The sequence below is a fragment of the Haliotis asinina genome, chromosome 9, assembly GCF_037392515.1.
Source record: "Haliotis asinina isolate JCU_RB_2024 chromosome 9, JCU_Hal_asi_v2, whole genome shotgun sequence".
NCBI classification, from domain to species: Eukaryota; Metazoa; Mollusca; class Gastropoda; order Lepetellida; family Haliotidae; genus Haliotis; species Haliotis asinina.
The window spans coordinates 24,674,905-24,695,637 of NC_090288.1; the positions used below are offsets into that span (position 1 = coordinate 24,674,905).

General features: G+C 39.7%; 1 protein-coding gene across 1 annotated transcript; it reads right to left on the reverse strand.

Annotated features, from left to right (window-relative positions):
- Positions 1-1,131: 1,131 nt before the first annotated feature.
- On the reverse strand, positions 1,132-20,720 carry LOC137296028 (TBC1 domain family member 25-like). The gene is made up of 5 exons (XM_067827665.1): positions 20,480-20,720; positions 15,565-15,674; positions 14,779-14,927; positions 13,029-13,178; positions 1,132-5,103 (listed from the first exon to the last, which is right to left on the reverse strand). The coding sequence occupies exons 1-5, from the start codon at positions 20,531-20,533 to the stop codon at positions 3,179-3,181; spliced, it is 2,388 nt and encodes a 795-aa protein (XP_067683766.1). The 5' UTR covers positions 20,534-20,720; the 3' UTR covers positions 1,132-3,178.
- Positions 20,721-20,733: the final 13 nt, after the last annotated feature.

A 20,733-nucleotide genomic window follows, 5' to 3' on the forward strand; every position in this document is an offset into this window, starting at 1 on the left:
AAAAAAACACGATCGGCGACTGTAAACAAGCAGGATACATTGGTGAATAGCTAATTTATCACCATGAAAGCTTCTATTTCATTTGGTTGAGGAACTACTGGGGAAATCGCGAAAGACCGTTAAAATATGGCGACAACTGGTCGCTAGCAGTAGCGTATAAAATGACAAATATGTGCCTGTCACTGTGACGCAACCATAGTTCAGCTAGCTAAACGTCGTGATAGCTGAACTAATGCAACCAGTACTTTTCAGCCGTATCGAGCTGTTACTCTGCACACAAGAAACCCCAACGGCCACTGGTGAACGTCTTATGGCTGGTGCGTATTACACTTTTACAAGGTGTGAAAATGCAAAGCAGAAAATAGGGTAGCCGCATCTGCGTGTATACTGGATACATACCATTGAGTAAAGTTGAGTGATACTACAAATTCGCTGAAAAGAGAGAGAATGTAGGCAAGCCTACAAAGCAAATTGGGGCCGCAAAATGCAAACATAATTTATAAACCCTCTACTACAAGCTGCAAGAAAACCGCGAGCATGCTGCCCGCCATTTTGCCTGCCACAAGGCTAGAAAACGGTGAACCCAGAGAGAAGTTACATCAAAAGATAAATGAGAATATCAATATATGAACTCTATCCAACGCCAAGGAACCATACATACTGATTATACCCTCACCGTATCGTCGAGAGGAGAGCAAACGGCCACCACACGCGTCTATTCAACAGAGAGCATGAAAAGTGAGGTACGCGGTTGACGACGAGAGTTACCTGCTCTTGGCTGTCGGTGGGGCCCTGTAGGGGTGGTCTCACAAGACAAACACGAGTTTTTGTTTTGTAAATATTCAATTGAAAAATATAGGTTTAAAAATAGATGTTTAAATGCTCAGATGTGTACCCTTTGAAAAAGAATCAAGTGTCACAGGCCATTAATGCGCAAGAAAACCGTGATCAGTGCTGACAGTGCAAAGACATCCTGCACTGCAACCTTCCTGGCTTTAGATCACAGTGCTGTGGAAACGTTGATCCGCCTAAATGAAATCGCATCAGAAATAGAGTTCTCTATGACACCATTCACACTGAAAAACAACATGTATCAAATGAAGCCTCTGTACAGGTGATCAATAAGTGAAAACTGAGTTTAAAATTTATTTGATGAAGGTATAATATACAGCAGAGTTGACAACAAATACTTATTATCAAGAACAGAAATGACGACCCTCATCAATCACTTCACCTACATCAGTTTACAGTAAGTGTACTGCTGTCCCATCTGACAGCATATTAAAGAGCCAATTCAAAGCATTGTTTTGGTACATACCTAGCATATCAATAATTACCACAAACATGGTAAAGGTGCAAAATCCAGATTTTGTAAAAAGATACATAACACAACTCAAATGATGATCAAAGTGGGCTGGATCAATACAGACAACTTGAATTTATGACTCTCATGAACAAAACTGTTCCAAGAAAAAGTTTGGGAAATGGGAGCATCATTTCTGTGGCCAGGTATTGCTGAGCTTTATATTTATAAGACAATCTGTCTGGGCTTAAGAGTAAAATTGAAATGGTTCTAAAAAAGAGATCATCCCTGTACTGGTTTACAAACTGTTTTGGTTCATAACATGGAGTATCTGAATATAGAAACACACATGCAAGTTGGATCTTCCACCTTTAAGCCCACTACATGTTGCACTACATCTGTCTGTTGAAAACATTACTGGCCACACATGTAGATGAGCTCAGCAGCTTTTTCACAATAACACACAGAGGAAACTTTAAAAGTCTCTTACAATGATGGGAATGGCAGAAAAATCACACATATCACAGAGATATGGAGGGCGATTTACATTTCCTTGAAAGCATATATCTACTGCACAGTTCAGCTGAAATTTATGCATGTATTTATGTATTGGCAAAGAGGTTGTGTGAGATGATAAGGGTAATAACAGACACATGAAAAAATTCCAAAACAACAGACTTTGATACAAAATACTGTCCTAAGTATGTCTCAACGACCTCATGTTAAAGATCAGGGCCTAGATTTTCGAAGCTCTCTAAGCACTAAGATAGTCATAAGTGTCATACATTAACATTAACTTACGACTATCATAGCGCTAAGAGGGCTTCGAAAATCTAGGCCCAGAAATCCAGGAGCTCCAACAAATGAAAAGGTTTTGGCTTCACAGATAATTTGGTGAAGAGGACACTTCTAAATGGAACTGAACAGACTGAGGAACAAACATCACACAATAAATAAGTGCTCACATTAAGCCAAAGATACAGGAAATGAATAATTAATATAACATAAGATAGTTACCACTGAGGTGAGAAACTGTAATTAAATTATGTGATTTTGTTTGTTTAGACCACTATGAATAGGGATAAATCAACAGGCTACGAGTCATTTTTCAGTAGATGAGAAGAACATGACAAGAAAGCACATGTTAGGCCAAAACATTCCCTTCAGAACTTATGAGATAATAACTGAACCATTCAGTTTAGCACTAATCATGTGGACACAGATGACACTTTCAAGGGTCACCCCAGAAGACTAGCAGCTTGATCAGTGAAGGAATATATCAATCACCCTCAACATTCCTTATAATTTCAGGCAGCACGCTGACACAATATTTTCTTGAAAAGTTTACATAAATTAATCACAGTAATGACTGCTTCCGAACACAATCATTCTTGAAAATATCACAGAAAATTAAAGATCATACTTACGTGTTACGTACACACATATAACAATGTATTTAAAGTCTGTATGACCCCAACTCACTAAAGTGCAATAGGCAAGCACCAAGAGCAGCATACTTCTGTTTCTGTAACTGTTATTTACAGACATTCAATGATCTCTGCGCTGAACACACATCCATCCACTAATACAAGATGACGCATACAAAACTTGTGAGAATGCCAGAGAATTGTGTGGAGAATTTCAACTTCTGGGAATGATCATGCATGTGATAATTAGCACAATACTGCTGGAGAGAGTTCAAATGATTATCTGCACATTCTTAAATATGATGACTAGATAAAAACACCCGTGATTGTTGTTTCTTAAGTATTGGTCCAACATAATGACTGCACAGTCCATGATGATACACAGGTTATACGGCATATGCCTTGTACATATGTAACTCCACAGTTACAGATCCCACCATCAGGCTCCTTACACACTAAGTCCTGAGTCATCTGCATCCTTCTCTGACAACATCTGCTGTGTGCGGAGATACTCAGAGTACAACTGACGAGCAGTATGCAGCACTTTATGTACACTGTGACGTCTCACCATTCGGTCAAAGTGCATGGCCACTTCCTCGTAATCTAGTTTATTGCGCATAATGTGATTTCGATGTTGCAGGAGTAGTGTTAAACACAGGAACATAAGGAATGGGTTACCACAGCCAAATTCATGGGGTGGTGGCAACTTCTGAGCAATTTTTGAGGCTGAGAGTATGTTGCTGGAATTCATTGATGATTCTCCATCTCCGGACTCACTGCTCTGGGATTGTTCCCCACCCTTTGCTGAAGACACATCATTGCCCTTACTGTTGTCTTCACCTTCTGAATGACTAGATATTTCCTTAGGAATTGTAATATTTGCTGGTCTCCGCTTGGGTGATATCAGTTTCTTCATGTTTCCAAAGAAAGTGTTACGTGTCTGCTTTTCCTCTGTGTTTACTGGAGTTTCTGGTTTGTTCTCCAATGAAAGATGGAACTGCATCTGTTGTTCAGCAGCATCTGCTTTGTCAGCATCCTGTGAAACATCCTCCACTTCAGCACAATTCTCTTCCACAATACTGGCATCTGATGGAGTAGCTCCTGTACCACTGTCATTGGAGCTACCATTGAAGTCATCTTCACATTCACAGGAAGCATCTGCACGATCACCTCTCATGCCATTAAGTTCACTACTGTCCACACTGCCACTGGCACACTGGCCATCATCATTGTCACCGGATCTAGATTCCTTTGTCACAGCTGTGTCTTCAAGGTGTCGGTCTATAGAGGTGGAACGACGCTGCATTGCACGAGTATCGGGATCATCCAAACGAGGGTAGTCTTGTGTTATTTCTTTTCTCTCATCTATTGGTGATGCATCAAATGTTGAAACACTATTGTTGTTAGCAGAGTTTCCTGGTATGAGTTCACTGGGAACACTTCCACCATTACTCCGAGCAGAAGACCCTTGACGGCGCATAGCTAGCAGCTTGGCATAGATAGTTTGTTGAAAAGAAAACGATGGAGAGCATGGGGAGGTGGAAAGATACTTAAAATTAAAACCTTCATCAGTGAGATCAAGTGAATGTTGGGGTGGGTCTGGTGGCAGGGTGCTGAGCATTACCTCCAACATGTACAGAGCATCATCAAGGGGAAACTCACGCTTGAGCTCTAGTAGAAGCCAGCGGTAGCAGAAGAAAAGGTCACCAGCGGCAATGTTCTGTAGGTACAAGAAGTAGTCTGGATCATGAAGCTGAAGCAGATGGGCAAGGTGACTGAACTTTGTCATGATTGTAGCACCACTGGGCAGAAAATTCGCCTTGAGCCGTTTCATCAGACCACAAAAACATAGATAAGCCTGAGCTTCATCCTTCTGAGTAACCAGGATGGGAGAGGCTATATCACTCATGCCTTGACAATAAGACACATCTGGATGTGTCAAGGAATAAGTTACCAGAATGTGAAATAAGCTGAGAATATTCTTATTTTCATCGCCACCTGCATAAAACTTGTGTGTTCTATCTGTTCGTAGTACATCTTTCTTCACCATTGATGCCACATACTTCACCTCCTCAGTAGCAGTGTTTGTACTGAATCTCTCCTTCCACTCATCTCGCAGGCGGTAATATTCACGCTCCCTACCTTTAAGATAATCAAAGCGTTCCTTGCCTGATAAATTAGCTGGAAATATGTTTAGTAAGTGTCTCCAAGTGACCCGCCTCAATGATGGTTCTATGCCACCCTGGTAGATGCTGAGTCTAAACTCCTGAGGTTTTATCATGAACCCTCCTGAATCCAGGTAGTTGTGGAACTCCATGTCAGACATTGGTGGTTTCACTGGGCGATACAACTCCTCATCAGTCTGCTTGAGACCTACAAACAGATTCATTATAAGATGAACCATTTAAACAGTTAAAGTAGAAAAATCTTGTGGTGTGTCTGCTTAATGTATGAGGAAAGCCTGAACTGAGGTAGGTCTCAGACATTTGTATCTTCCCTGAAACCCATGATGCTGGACACACCCACAAACAAGCTGGGAATACCAGGTTTTGAAACCAAAATCACTGGTTTCTGTCATGCCCTAAGCATACAAATCTGCAAGGTGAATCTCTGTGCTTTAGACAACTGGGCCACTCATGTCTCTGAAATCAAAGGTATCAGTATGTCTAATACACATAATATATGATTCAGTGATTTGAGTCTAAAAATACTGCCTCTACAATTGATATGCCATATATCATGATCACACATATATGCATGTATCATCTAGTTGTATTCCATTTTCAAACTGTTGTGTTTTAGGATCACAGATCCTACAAGATTCTGTTTCAGTATGGTCAAATAAAAAATCATTATAAGCTGACAATAATATAAAATTTCAGCTTTATGGTCAATAGCCATACTTTCATAAGAATTACATAAAGGAATAATCTTGTGTTATTTTGATTTTCAGCAGTCTCTGTCAAGGAGAAGTAAGAAATACAATTTTTCAACAAGGCAGCTAGATGGCCAATATGCAGTACTGGGATGATATGAGTACTGAAAAGCTGATCTACTGCCAGGGTTATCCTTGCAGTGAGAACCCTTTGATGGCACACTAAGTCATAAACTCACATAAAAAAAAAAAAAAAAAAAATATGTAATTTTCTGAATAAAATTGATATTTTATACTTATCCTGACTCATGCTAATTATGCTTATCTCCTACCCCTATGCAAAGATAGTGGAACACTTGAAATCCCTTTTAACTGAAGCAGACATACAATACAATCACCCACCGGAAGCCTCCCTTTCCTGCCAATATGGTCACATGACCAGCCATGCCTGTCACTCTCTCCAAATCTCATAAGCCTGACACAAGAATTACTGTGAATTCAGCATTCCTGAGAGAGGCAGCTGGGAGGGCTCAACTCCATCAGTCAGGATAAGTATCAGTTTTATTCAGAAAATCACAGAATCTAACAGAAACGGCAATGGGTCAGGCCACACTGTATTTTGTTGACTGCCATATAAGAACGTCTAGAACTTAGCAGCGGTAGTTCTGTCCTGTTCTTCCAATATTCATCTGTGAGATGGGGGGGATAATATCCAGTCAAACTGGTCTTCTTGTGAAGCAATAGTTGACTGGAACATGATAATATATAGAGCAACTAGCGTCCTGCTAATGTCTAATGCAACTGTATGTCAAGATTTCTATCAAGACCAGTTGTGAAACTTCTTCACATACAAGTATCTTCATTACGAGTACAGGTTCATAATCACTCATGCCACCTGTTCAAGACGTGAGCATGGACTCTCAACCATTATACTCCATGGAGCGTCTTAATCTCAACAAGTCACGTGATAAAAACAGTGAAAGACTCTTGCTGCCTTTGTGGAAGTGTTAGTTGCTGTGAGACAACAAGTGGCTCAAATTAATGAATGCCAGTGACGTCCTCCATCGCAATGTCGCGTAGGTAGTGGTTTGCAAACACCATATTTGATTTCTAAAAGCAGCCCACCCTTGTAGTTGTTTGTGAGCAGTTTCCATGCAGCATTTTGTGTGTCAATAATTCAAGCAATGTCCAGTCTAGTGGCTCGTAGATCTAGTGGATCTATAGAATTCTTGTTTTATTTCACAAAAATCCAATTGAAACAAATTTATTCTTTATAAATGCTGAAGTCTGAAGAATGACTGAAATAACAAAAAACAAAGAATCTTAGGTTTCAGTCCACAGCGAACTAGAGAAAATGGCTGACAAAGCCACTGACAAAGTTACCACCAAAAGTAAAATATAGACACTCAAAATGACCAAATCAGTTTAAAGCTACCAAAATATATATAACAATAAATTGGAGTACATACCATTTTGTTTGACCTCCACATTCATCCAATCTAGTGTGCGACACTCTCACTGCCCAACTCTCTCAACCATGTGCCTCTCAGTCACCCATGTGCGTCCCAGTCACCCATCTAGAGTTACCCGACTTATCTTAGCCTAGGTAATTGAATCACCTCATAAATCTCTCTCTCCCACCTCATCAATCAATCATTTAATCACACACGCACTCCCTCTCTCTCTTGCTTTCTCTTTGATATTAATACTCAAAAACTTACACACTTAGCATGCAAACTTAGTACACATATCATTTGAACTCAATACACTCACTCGTACTACCTAAATGCAACCACTCCATACATTTATACCAATTTACACACACAGTAAATTAACCTGTTACCTGCACACTACAACATCACTTGTGAGGTGTTGTAGTACTACATTCAAAACCCAAGCTTGAGCCTTACATCTGCATTGTTGGTCTTCCAGTTTGAATGAAAGCAGTATGGCGAGTAGTTCTGATACTTTAGTCAGCTTGATCCCCGTTTTCACGGTGATAACAGAGCTGAGTGATGCCAAGTATGTCGAGATGTCGAGAGTGTAGAACCTTTCAGTCCTCAGGTATGTCATAGATGACATAAGTGGTCCACTACTTGAGGATGTGTGGCCTTCAATGCAGTGAAGCCTTTCATCCTGTGTATCTTTCAAACAGCATCCACTTATCATGTAAAGAGCAGGTAGATCTATGTAGAGATAAGGTGACTGCCTTCGCCATTTTAGGCATGCTTTGATACGATCCAGGTGTGAACTTGGAACAACGTTGTACTGCTGTGTGCTTGTTTGGTCTGCGGATAGACGAGTTAGTTCTTCCACTCTGGTCGTGTTGATTGTCCTAGTTCCTCGATCAGTACTGAGAGTGTCTGTTGCCCATGCTAACGGATCCGGCACTGGAGATGTGAATGTTGGTATGTGCTTGTTGAACCATGAGACAAAAAGGTCTGTTTACAGAGATCCAAATGTCTGACTAATGAGTTGAACGCCTCTTGGTGTAACATCCATTCTGTTGGAGATGGCTGTGGAGGGCGTGACGGCGAGTTGGCCATCATGTTGCGTGCACCTGTGATGTGACATGCCTTCATGTGGAGGTTCGAGTCGACAACAATGTCCAGAAAGGGAGGTTTCCGGTGGCTAAGTGTATTGTATGCCTGCTTCAATTAGGAGGGAACTTCAAGGGATTTCAAGTGTTCCACTATCTTCACATAGTGGGAGGAGATAAGCATAATAAGCATGTGTCGGGATAAGGGACCCTCCCCCCCAACCAAATCCACATTATTCTAAATGCCAGTGAGAAATAAAACAAATCAACAAAAAGACCATGGTGTAGTTTTCTGAATAAAATAGATATTTTATACTTATCCTGACTCATGCTTAATTGCTTATGTCCTCTTTCTGGCGAAGGCAGTGGAACACCTGAAATCCCTTGAAGTTCTCTTCTAAAAGAAGCCGACATAAAATGCACACTCACCAATGTATTACCTCCCTTCCTATGCACATGGTCAGCTGATCGGCCATGATACTTCACTCTCTCAAATAATCGCCCGACATGAGAATATGAGAATTCAGCGGCTGGGAGGGCTTTCACCATGAGTCAGGATAAGTATAAAATATAAATTTTATTCAGACAATTACATATTCCTTATCCTGACTTATGCTTTAATTGCTTACAGAATCTGACGGAAACGGTGGTGGGTCAGACCATGCTGGATTCTGCTGTCTGTTTCAAATTACGTCCAATAACTTCCCCCCCTAACGGGAACTTGTAACGGCGATTATTCTCATATTCATTGTAGATTCTGGGGGGGAATCACATCCAGTCGAACTTGTCTTCCATAGAAAGCTTTGTTGACTGGCACGTCATGACACCAAAAGTAGCTAGCGTCCTGCTAGTTTCTGATGCAACTAAATGTCAAGATATAGCAATCGAGACTAGTTGCGCCCTTTCTGCATGCTCAAATATCTTCATTATGAATACAAGGTCCTAATCACTCATGCTAGTCTGTTCAAGACGTGCACATAGACTTTCCACCAAAATACTCCGCAGAGCGTCTGTCTTCCACAAGTGCCGTGATAAATCGGGTGAGTTAAGTCAGCGTCGTTGGGGAACTGTTAGTTGCTGAGCAACGACAAGTGGCCCAAACTGATGAATGCTAGTGATGTCCTCCATGGCTATGTCTCGCAGGTAATGGTTGGCAAACACTGTGTTTGATTTCCAAAAACAGCCTTCCATAACAGTGTATAGCGAGCAATTTCCATGTAGCGCTACTATAGAGGCTAGGGCTCTGACTTCATGCCGGTTAGAAGCTCGCAGTGGGCCTAATCCTGCTGCTTTATATGCTCTAAGTACAACAGTTCTAACTCACACTGAGATAGTGTTGCGAGATACTTTTGAGGACGCCTCAGTACATATAGGGATAAATAGGGGCTTGGACCGCTGTCTTCTAGACTTGGTATGTGCAATGTACATTTTTAATGCTCTGACTGGACATAATGATAAATCTTGTGTATTGTGAGGTCCTAAGATTGAAGACAAGGCAGGTATACGGAACTGTCTATCAGGCTGACCTGGTAGTTGATTCTTTGCTATGAAATCCCATCTTAGACCCAAATGAGTTGTTCCTTTGTGACTTCTATCAAACGTCTTTCGATTAAAGTCTAGAGTATGAATTTCTGACATTCTTGCAGCTGTAGCCAGGGCAAGTAAAAATAGCATTTTTTGAGTCAACACTTCAATTGAAGTCCGATCAAGTGGTTCATATACATCACTTGTAAGATGTTGGAGTACAATATTTAGGTCCCACGCTGGAGCTCTAAATCTGTGTTATTGATCTTCCAACTTGAACGAATGTAGTAAGGCAAGAAGCTCTGGTACTTTAGTTAGCTTGGTCTCTGTTCCCATCGTGACGACTGAGCTGAGAGCTGCTAATTATGTAGATAATGTAGAACCTTTCAGACCCTTAGAATGACGTAAATAGCATAAATAATCTGCAAACGCCTTGTTTGCCGAAAATCCCTTTTTCTTGGCGTATGCCTCAAAATGTTTCCACTTGTAAACTGTGGGAGTGGACTTCCATAAGGCTAAGGTGACTGCTTTCACTGCTCTCCTCTGAATATCTTCTGTGTTTCACACAAGTCTTAATACGGTCCATACGTGAAGACGAAATACCTATCATGGTTGGCCGTCCATTTGCTTTGTGTGGGGCTAGATGAGAAGATTCTTCCACTCTGGTAATTGTTGTGTTGGTTGTCCTAGCTCTTCTGTAAGTGTTGGCCGGTAGGGCGCGACTTAAATCAGTTGTAACCTGGTCGTTTGTTTGATTTTCTCGATGACTTTTGGCAATAGTACTGGAGTGGGGAATGCACACATGTTCCCATGGAATGCTGGAATGAGATAGGGCATCTGCCATGACATTGCAGGCTCCTGGTATACTTGAAGATTCAGACTGTCGACAATGTTGAACAGCTGAAACGTTAGGTATAGTAGAGACAGTGATCTCATTGACCCTTGTTTGTTTATGTAAAAAGCTACTGTTGAGTTGTCCATGTGGATTATTAATAACTTGCCTCTCAATGCTGTCGACCAGTGGTGGATGGCATGAATGACCAGTTTCATTTCCAGCTGGTTGATGTGACGAGCCTGTTCCTCTTCGTTCCAGATTCCTGCTGCTACCTTGTTTCATAGATGCGTCTAAATAGAGGTGGTTTTTGAATACCGGCACATAAAGGTTCATGTGCAGACATTTGATTGGTGAGTTCACCACATCAGGAACAGCTTCAGGCTGTCTGAGAGCAGAATCTGTCCTCTGTTGTTGATGAGACTACTACTACTGCTACTGCTACTGCTGCTGCTGCTGCTGCTGCTGCTGCTACTACTACGACGACGACGACTACTACCACGACGACGACGACGACGACGACGACGACGACGACTACTACTACTACTACTACTACTACTACTACTACTACTACTACTACTACTACTACCACCACCACTACTACTACTGATGGATCGGTCAAGTTACAAGAGGGAGGAGTTATTGAGCATCTTGTGGAAGATCAGGCCTACACCTATCTTGGAATGCAAGTTCGAGACAAGCCCCAGAATGCCCAGATTCAAGATAAACTTCGGGCCGAGTATAAATCTCGTTTAAAGAAAATCTGGAGCTCTGAGCTAAATGCTTGAAACAAGGTCAAAGCCACCAATACTTTTGCTGTGCCAGTCCTCTCCTATTCCTTTGGAGTAGTTCATTGGACAAAACAAGACATCCAAGGTCTTGACCGCCTGACCAGAAGGATCATGTCCGATAACAGAGCACACCACCCTCGTTCCTGTCTTAATCGTTTATATATGCCAGTCAATTCTGGAGGTCGGGGTTTGATTTATGTGGAAGCTCTTCATGACAGAATTTTATTGTGTACTTTTGCACATATTTATTTATCGGATGATCCTCAGGTGATGCATGTCAAGACTCATGATGAAAGCAAGAAATTCCACAGCAATTTAAAGCGTGCCAAGGTTGTTGGACACAATTTGAAATCTGAAGTTGGTTTTGTTGATGGCGATGTACTGCTGGACAGTACAGTGATGGGAGTAAACCAGGTGAAGTCCTTCACCAAGTCTGCTCAGAGTCGGTCCTTTGTGGAGAAGTTGTCTGAGAAGCCATTGCATCGAGTGTACATGCAGTGTGTGGAACAGAACAGCAATCCAACTGACTCCTTTGCCTGGATGAAGCCGGCTGGTCTCAAATGTGAAACTGAGGGCTTCCTTTTAGCTGCTCAGGACCAGTCACTTCCCACTCGCAATCGCCAGAATGTTATTCTTAAAGAAAATATCAATATGAAATGTCGTCTTTGCAATCAATTTACAGAGACTGTCCAACACCTTGTCAGTGGATGCCCTTCCTTGGCACAATCAGCATATCTTAAAAGACATGATGGCATGGCTTGCTGCTTCTACTATCGTCTCCGCCATGCCTGTGGCTTTGACCCTGAGGTCCATCCACGGTACGACCCTGAACATGTCCAGGGCATCCTGGAAAATGATGCTTTTAAGCTTCTCTGGAATAAGCCAATATACAGCCTGCGACAAATTCCAGCCAACAAACCCGATCTTGTTCTTTTTGATAAAGCCGATGAAATTATTTATATCATTGAATTTTCTGTCCCTTTTAACAGCAACGTGATTGGCAAGATTCAGGAAAAGCATGATAAATATGCAGACCTTGCCTTTGAAATGTCTCGCTTGTATCCAAACTACACAGTGGTTAGGCTCCCCATTGTTCTCGGTGCCCTTGGTTTGGTACCTCCTGATCTCTTGGCGCAGATCAGAAGAGTGCCCGGGTTCTCCACCGGGAGCACAGCCCTTCTGACAATCTGGGTAATGCAGAAGGCTGCAGTGTTGGGGAGCCTCCATATTCTCCGAAAAGTTCTTGGTGGGTTCGACTAGGCAGTGTTTCCTGGGAGAAGTCCCATTCGCTGTCTGGGCTGCATGTAGAGGGGGCGAGGGCCCTGAGCTGATGATGAGCTTTACCACGCGCACACGCAAAAAAATGCATACAACACAAATTTAGAAAAAAAAAAAGAATGCAAGACTTATTGCCGTATACTGGACCCCGGATGCCTCCAGCCGCCCTCATTGTGCGATAAGGAGAGAGTGAAGTATCATGGCCGATCAGCTGACCATGTGCATAGTAAGGGAGGTAATACATGGGCAAGTGTGAATTTTATGTCCACTTCTTTTGGAAGGGAACTTCAAGGGATTTTAGGTGTTCCACTACCTTTGCTAGGAAGAGGAGGTAAGCAATTAAGCATGAGTCAGGATAAGGAGAAATTATGAGCTTTTAAAATGCACAAAGTGGGACATCACTCTTTCTGGTATCATTAGGCTAGCAAGTGCATGAATGTGTGATGTGGTGTGACCTACCCATAGCTCTCTGTACAGTGGTCATGGTCTTGCCAACCTGGGAGGTGATTGTTCCAGTGATGGCACCAAGGAGAGAAGCCTTGTCTAGGATGTTGGTTACCTTATGTTGTGGTATGTCAGCTGGAGCTATCACATCCCAATCCTCCAAACCTATACAACAGGAAAACACATACTCTCATATATCTATATATCTTCTACTGTGACTCAATTTACAACTACCTAGAAGCTATGCCATATACTACTTTGCCACATGTCAATATATATGGGCAAAGATGCCCATTGATTTTCTCCCATCTCAAAATGCCTGCAACATCTGTTCCTCAGAAACCGATACCTGATGAATCAAGAAAGGTTAGACAAACAAACCTAAAAACATGCACTACTAGCAAATATGTCAAATCCACATCTATACATGTATATAAACAAAGTAAGAGGTGTCTTGAAGCTGGATATGTAGTCAACAAGATTGCTAGAGAACAAAATATGCCATCAAGTATTAATATTCATAAATGTCTGCAAAAAAACCCTAAAACCTAACACCAAAAATGCCCATAAACATCACTGTACAGCATCCATACCACACTGCTTTCACAAGCATTCAAATTGAGTCATGTGTCAATATCATCTGTCTGTACGCTTATTACTGATATGATACATGTATCCTTCCAAGATTAGATTACTACAACTATATCTGTATGCTGTAAATACAAACATTGGCCATAATTACATGGAAACTAGGATGAAATTGAAGTCTTTTAGCATCATTTAGAAGTTGTTATAAATGACCAAAATAGTTTATGGATAAATCTTCTTTCAATCTTTGACACACAATGTTTCGGGGTCATTTTAGATTTCTGCATCAGGTGAACCTGACAGTTGATGCTAAGACGTCGAGCCTATGATGTCATAGTGTAGTGTACAGTGTAGTAAAAAAACTTAACCTGTTACTTACATAATGATGATGAATTCATGCTAGAATTGAAACTTGAAAGTTAATACACAGTGATTGCTAATAATACAATGATTGCTAATTACTTTTCAGAATGAATAGATGAGTGACTTCACATATATCAAACATCAATCATGAGTTAAGTAAGAGGTCCCATGCGCTTGGCAGGTAGACACCTTGGTCATGATTTATGGCCAGTTTGTGTCCTCTAATTTCTACTGCCTCCTGTAGTAGGATGCAATTGAAAATTGAAAACTTCAGTTTGCAGTGAAAACGATGAATTTCACTTTCCAAAGTGAAATTTCAGACTGCGAATCCTCATCATTTTACCTTGCCATTTGAAAACCTGAGTTAACTTAGTCTGTTTGCATTGAAAACACACCGATGAATTTCAATTTCTACAGAGAAATTTCAAATTGCAAATCCTCATAATTTTACCTTGCCAACTGAACGCTTAAATCTCAGAATTTTATTCAACTTTAGGATAAAAGTTGCTTAACAAACAATCATAGTTTCAAATTGCTTTATTTGTTTGTATTACAAATTATGAGGATTCGCAATCTTAATTTCATTTTATTTGGTTTACTTTTTTGTTGAAAGTGAAATACATTGGAAAGTTTTCACTTATAGTTTTAATCTTGGATGATTTTAGTCCTCCATGGTTAATGTAACTCACCTGATTGCAGGACTGCTGCAACCTCTACCATGTTACCAAGTAACACGTTACACTAGTTTGTCTACAATTGCAGCATGAATTCTTGGAAGTTCTCTGCAGTGTATCCCATGTGAGAGTTTACCTACCATCTTCAAATGGCTTGAGGTCAACTTTGAGCTTGAGATAGGGATCCGAAGCACACTGAAAAGCAGCATCCATATCCCAGTCAGAGAGCATGCTCAGGTACACCTCCTGGCCTTCTGAATCGGGTGCAAGATAACCCACTGTGAAATCACTGAAACACAAGTCAACTCGCATCTGAAATATCAACAATGACTAAGGACACAAGCAACACCACAGTCATAAACACACCGCCTGATCATCAGATATACATGGTTCACTTAATCACTTAAGTTTTAACAATCACAGGAACTAAATAATAGTAAGCTATAAGTCTTACATTATCATAGCTTGACAACAAATGTTCTCTTTTCAAAGTACTCATTCAAGTACTGACAGTCAAAACAAACTGTTGACATGTAAGAATCATGTATGATAGTGAAAACAAATACAGTGTGTAATCAGGTGGTGTGAAGATGGAAAAGGTTTTGGCCTAGGAGTTGAACTTGAACACACAGTTGCTTATGTCCACTCACCCATGAAATATAAAGAGAGGGCATTCTTGGGTGTTTGTACACCATGGTGGAAGTGATGAATCCACTAGTACAATTTTCAGTTTGATGAATGACTGAATATAACAGTATTACTATTACAGACTCAGGCTCTAACTTTCTACACAGCAAATTGCCCAGGGTAACTACTGTACCTAATATGACAGTGTGATATTATCACAGAAAGTGAAACTTGCTATAGAATAACAGTGACTTGTTGACCCATGGATATATGGACAGGACACCACAAGACTGACATACCCCTTGATATCAAAGGCTCTGGCAAGTATTCCCTGCAGCATCTCAAATGATGTAATTTGTGGATCCACTGAAAACTTCTTATACTCAGGCTGCAACATGCCATCACACTTCTGAAATGACAAGATTTACCCAATGTGAAATCCTTGGCCCCTATTCTTGAAAGGATCCTAGCCCTAGGATATAATAACTTTGACCTTAGGGTCTAGGATAGGTTGGTGTCCTACTTTATTCGCGAAAAGTATCCTAGCGTTAGGATATCCTAACTTAGGACAAATACAAGGATAGTTTCTGACTTGTCCTAAGTCCATCTCAGTGAAAATCAACATGGTGTGGTTCTTGTTTGTTCACCAATTTGGACGTTGTGAGAACCTAATTACAGCTGAATTTACAACAGCACGCAGTTTACGTGAGTTAAGAAGATTTTCTGAGTTTATATCATCAATTTATCAGCTGTGAATAAGACTTACTTGTTGCAATACACACATTCTTTAGATCTACACTGATATGTATTTTTATTCTTACCCATTCTATCCCTTTTTATTCACAACATTGCTCTTTACAGTCACTGAAATGTCAATGTCAAGGCAAACTCGATAAGGGAAGTAACTTATTTCCTAGGTGAATTTTCACTTTGTGAAATGACGCATAATGAAAGTTCAAGTCCTGATAATCATTAAAAAAATCAAATGAAACTATTTTTTGAACGTCTTAATTCTCTTTTTGGCAGACTTTCAAAATCTGATGACAAATGTTATGTCGTAGTCTAATCAATGAATTTGATGAGATGAAAATATTGAATATGTTAACAATACTTAGATCTGATAAAATAGTTTAGATCTATTCCAGTACAAGATCACTCTATTTTTCTGGATACAAGGTATGAATTTTTATTATAAATATAATTAATTACAATTTCTTCTAGATCAAGTAAGTCCACCAAAAGCTGAATTTCACCACTTTCAAACCTTTTACTTCGACTTCTAGTCTCACCATTTGTCTTGCAACATGTCATATTTGGGATTTCATTTCCTCAGTAAAGTACAAATTCTAGTACTTTTTCTTGGTTGAGTCCCATTCACGATTCGAACTCGCAACCTCAGAGTCAGGCACCTAATCGGCAGCACACAAAGTCCACCGCCTAACCTGCTCAGCCACCGCGACTTCCACAAAAATGAAAGTCGAACAATTGGTAGTCTAGACTGCGGACTTTGTGTACCCCTCTGATAACTGTGAATTGGCACGGCTCCCACTGCCGAAAGCTATGATTACACAATGTCATTTAGGAAGTGGTCAAATGCAACATATGTCATTAAATGGCATCGTGTAATCATAGCTTTCGGCCGTGGGAGCCATGCCAATACACATTTATCAGAGGGGTACACAAAGTATGCAGTCTTGACTACTAATTGTCCGACTTTCATTTTTGTGGAAGTCGCAGTGGCTGTGTGGTTTAGGCAGCTGACTTTGTGTGCTGGCGATTAGGTGCCTGATTCTGAGGGTGCGGGTTAGAATCCCGAACCTATTACCTTTCAATATATCCAAACTAAGTTTGAAGGTCAAAGGTGCCAAAACGGTTTATATTTCATTACTAGATCCTAACTACAATAAATCATATGGACATAAAAAGTGGGAAAGGGTCTTTGAAACACAATATGATAACACAATCTTACGAAACATATACACCATGACAAATCGATGTACAAAATGTAGTATTTTGAAATGGCTACAGATGAAGTTAATCTATGATATTGTACCTACAAACATTTTCTGAAAAAGAATTAGTCTAAAGGAAACACCTATATGTACATTTTGTTTGAAACAACTAGAAACAATTATCCATCTGTTTTATAACTGTAGTCATGTTAAAAAGATTTGGGAGAAACTGGCCAGCTGGCTTAAGACTGTAACTGACGGCAAAATTGATTTTACACCAGAAAATATTCTACTTGGGTTTAAAGGGAAAAATAATAACTCTCTAAATGCAATATGTCTTGTAGTGAAACAGGTAATTTATACACAAAAAACAATACAAGTTCCATATTTTAACCATGTAGTAAGGGAGATAGCAAAATAATATGAAATTACAAAACATATGCATATTCTACATGCAGCAATAGCGAGTTCTTCACCTTCTGGTCATCTTTTCATAATCTATTTATGTGTACTACCCCAGAGAACATTCTATAAGTGCAATTTGGCCATAATCATTGCCATTGGAAAGATAGACTATGCTAAACATACTCCAAGATGTTTATCAATTTCATGACTACGACTTGTGAAAGTGTTTTAAAGGTGTATCAAGCAAATATCATGTAACTAACTATATACTGTGCAACTACTTACACCTTCCTTGATACTTACCTGAATGTACTACAAATGTATCAAGTAAATTGTGGAAATAAAGATGAGTAAAAAAAACCAAAACAAAACAGTGAATGTAGGACCAACAAGGAAATGCTTCCCTGAATTCTCTCATGTGATCAGATAATGTTTTCAGTACGCACATGCAACAAACACATTCTGAACACCTATGTACAGTACGCAGCAATTACATGTACATAGTTCAGCTAATCTATTCTCAATGTTTTATTGTATAAGCCTCACACTTATACTTATAGTCATTCACTTGATGCTCAGTTACTGACTTACAAGTTACAAGTATTAATGAAACTGAGTAACAGTGTTGGGAATTGGTTGAAATCTCAGAACTGACAATTGGTAACCAGGTTTTTTCTCCTTCAGATTTCTCTTTTCAGGTTGCTATTGCAGATAAGTGTAACATGGTTCTCTCTTGTTTTTTCATAATTAGAAACTGCACAAATTAGGTTTGCAAATTACATTTAAGTGATGACTAATATATCATGAACAGAAACTTCTTACATTCCTCAAGAAATATTAAGTTATGACTTGCCATTAAGTGAAGTGAATTTTCTAAGAACTGGACAGTTTCTTAGATATCCTTTGTCAAGCATTTCCAACACCAAAACAGTTGTTCCAAAATCATGTGTGTTTATTTAAGAGATAATGTGATTGATTGATTGTTTGGTTGTTTTGTCAGTACAACCGACCAATCTTTGCTTATTTCAATTCATCGGAACACCACTACTGTCTAATATGATGGTAATTTGATGTGGTGAATTGCACTACATGTTATGCAATGTGACAGCGCGCACCCCTCCTCAAGACCATCCTCGATATCTCCAGGGCATACATTCTGATGAAACTCCACAAAGATAGCGGTTGCACCAGCGAAGGTTTGATTCATATTTGGGGGAAATCATACAGACAGGTCTGAAACTTTAAAACATACATGCAAGAACCCCTTCCACCTCTTTCTGAGCACCTCTGCATGGCTTGTATTGCCAAGTTTAAACGGTTAGATAATTCAAAGAGCGAAAGTGAGTTGTGATTGCTATGCTCTACTTCCCAGCGTAGACACCTGATTGGCTAAGAAAAAAACAACCAATGGAGGGAATTAATTCATCAGGCTGAGCCGTAGATGCATCCAGGGTACAGTGGAGATTGATCGGAATGTATGCCCTGGCGATGTTGTGGATGCCAAAAAACTACAATCAAAGGACTGACCAAAAATACATAGTTTGACTGATCAATCAGTGTTATCTTACATGTTGATTTATAAAAAGTGTGTATATATGTAGGTTTACTAAATAAGACAAGAATACACCCACACTTAGGCAAGTGTGTAAAAGCAACCCACTTTGTTAAAAGGACTAAGGAATATGTTGACTGATTATTCACTGTTGTTTAACCAAATTAAATATTGTATAGGACCATGGGTATCATGAACACAGACCTCATACGTGAAACCTGTTTAACCTAAGCTGGCCAAAGGTACATTTCACCAATGTGAATCGTCGGACACAAACAGTAGAGAGACAAACATGGGATATGACATCTCATAATGCTTTAGATACATTTAATTATTTTGAGTGTTACAATGACACATGTAATCAAACAAGTTTCTTTGTACAGCTTCTGATGCATGAGATGTTGTTCCCATGTGAGGATATCGACATATGTTCTAGGTCACTACCTGATAATTATACTTACAATTTTTTTGGTAGTAATTGTGTTATTTGTAATCTGTTTTCATTCATCTGCTGCACAAGGAATGTGTGAGATGCTAAGGTTACTGATCAAACTGTACCGTGCATAAACATTATCCAGGAATAGCAATCAATTATTTCAGTGTACTACTATTTCATTTAATATATTCAATAAAAGCTGCAGCTAAAACAACTTCATACTTGTATGTATAATTTCATTATATAGTGTTCACCAGTATTATATATATATATTAAGTTTTATCACTGGGTATTTTCCAACTTAATCACAGTTTTAATTGTGAAATATATGTGTTCAGATGACTGCATGTTTCACAATTGATTTACGAGAACATACACTGTAATCTGTATAACTATGCCTGTCACAACACAAAACTGAATTGAAAACAAAATCATCATACCAATTGATAATCTATTTTAGATTTCACATTTTATTGACTGTTTGTTATCAGCTGTTTCTATATCTCAAGTCTCAGAAGAGATACTTTGTACTACTTAACTGTGCATAATTACAGATGTTCACACTCACAGACAGTTTCATGCTTTAAGTCTTGTATGCCCATTAATCAAGAAAAGCATCATTTGCTTGCTGGCTGCATCTCCTTATTGTATCTAGCCTCTGTATCCATTATACCGCCTGGATGTACTAGGTCCATTATAACTCCATCATCACACTGGGTTTCCATCCATATTTTCAGGCAATGAATATTGTTATGCCGTCATGACCAAGACCTAAACGATTTACTGCAAAATCACGGAACCAAACACTGTCTATGCCACCGACAAGGAGCAGACAGCAATTCGAGCATTTGGTCAGTGATTTACATTACCTTCACTTTGACACGAATCACCTCACGGTTTTCCAAGTTGTAGAATCCAGCCATACTATCTTTGCGTGGAATCAATATATTCTTCTTAACTCTTGGTGCTTACACATCACTATATAGAACGACATGTCATTTCCACACCTTCACGCTCTGTAGCAGTCGCCATTTTCATCCATAGCCTCGATTTGGTGTCGAGCAACGGAAGTGCAAAGGTATGGTCTATTGCAACGAAAGGGTACTCATTCTACAAAAAGATA

Excerpts from the sequence above, each read along its gene's own strand:
- LOC137296028 (XM_067827665.1), bottom strand. The coding sequence starts at position 20,533 with ATGGCTGGATTCTACAACTTGGAAAACCGTGAGGTGATTCGTGTCAAA. Across the intron at positions 15,675-20,479 it reads TGATTCGTGTCAAAGTGAAG|AAGTGTGATGGCATGTTGCA; the intron begins GTAATGTAAATC and ends TTGTCATTTCAG. Across the intron at positions 14,928-15,564 it reads AGAGCCTTTGATATCAAGGG|TGATTTCACAGTGGGTTATC; the intron begins GTATGTCAGTCT and ends CTTGTGTTTCAG.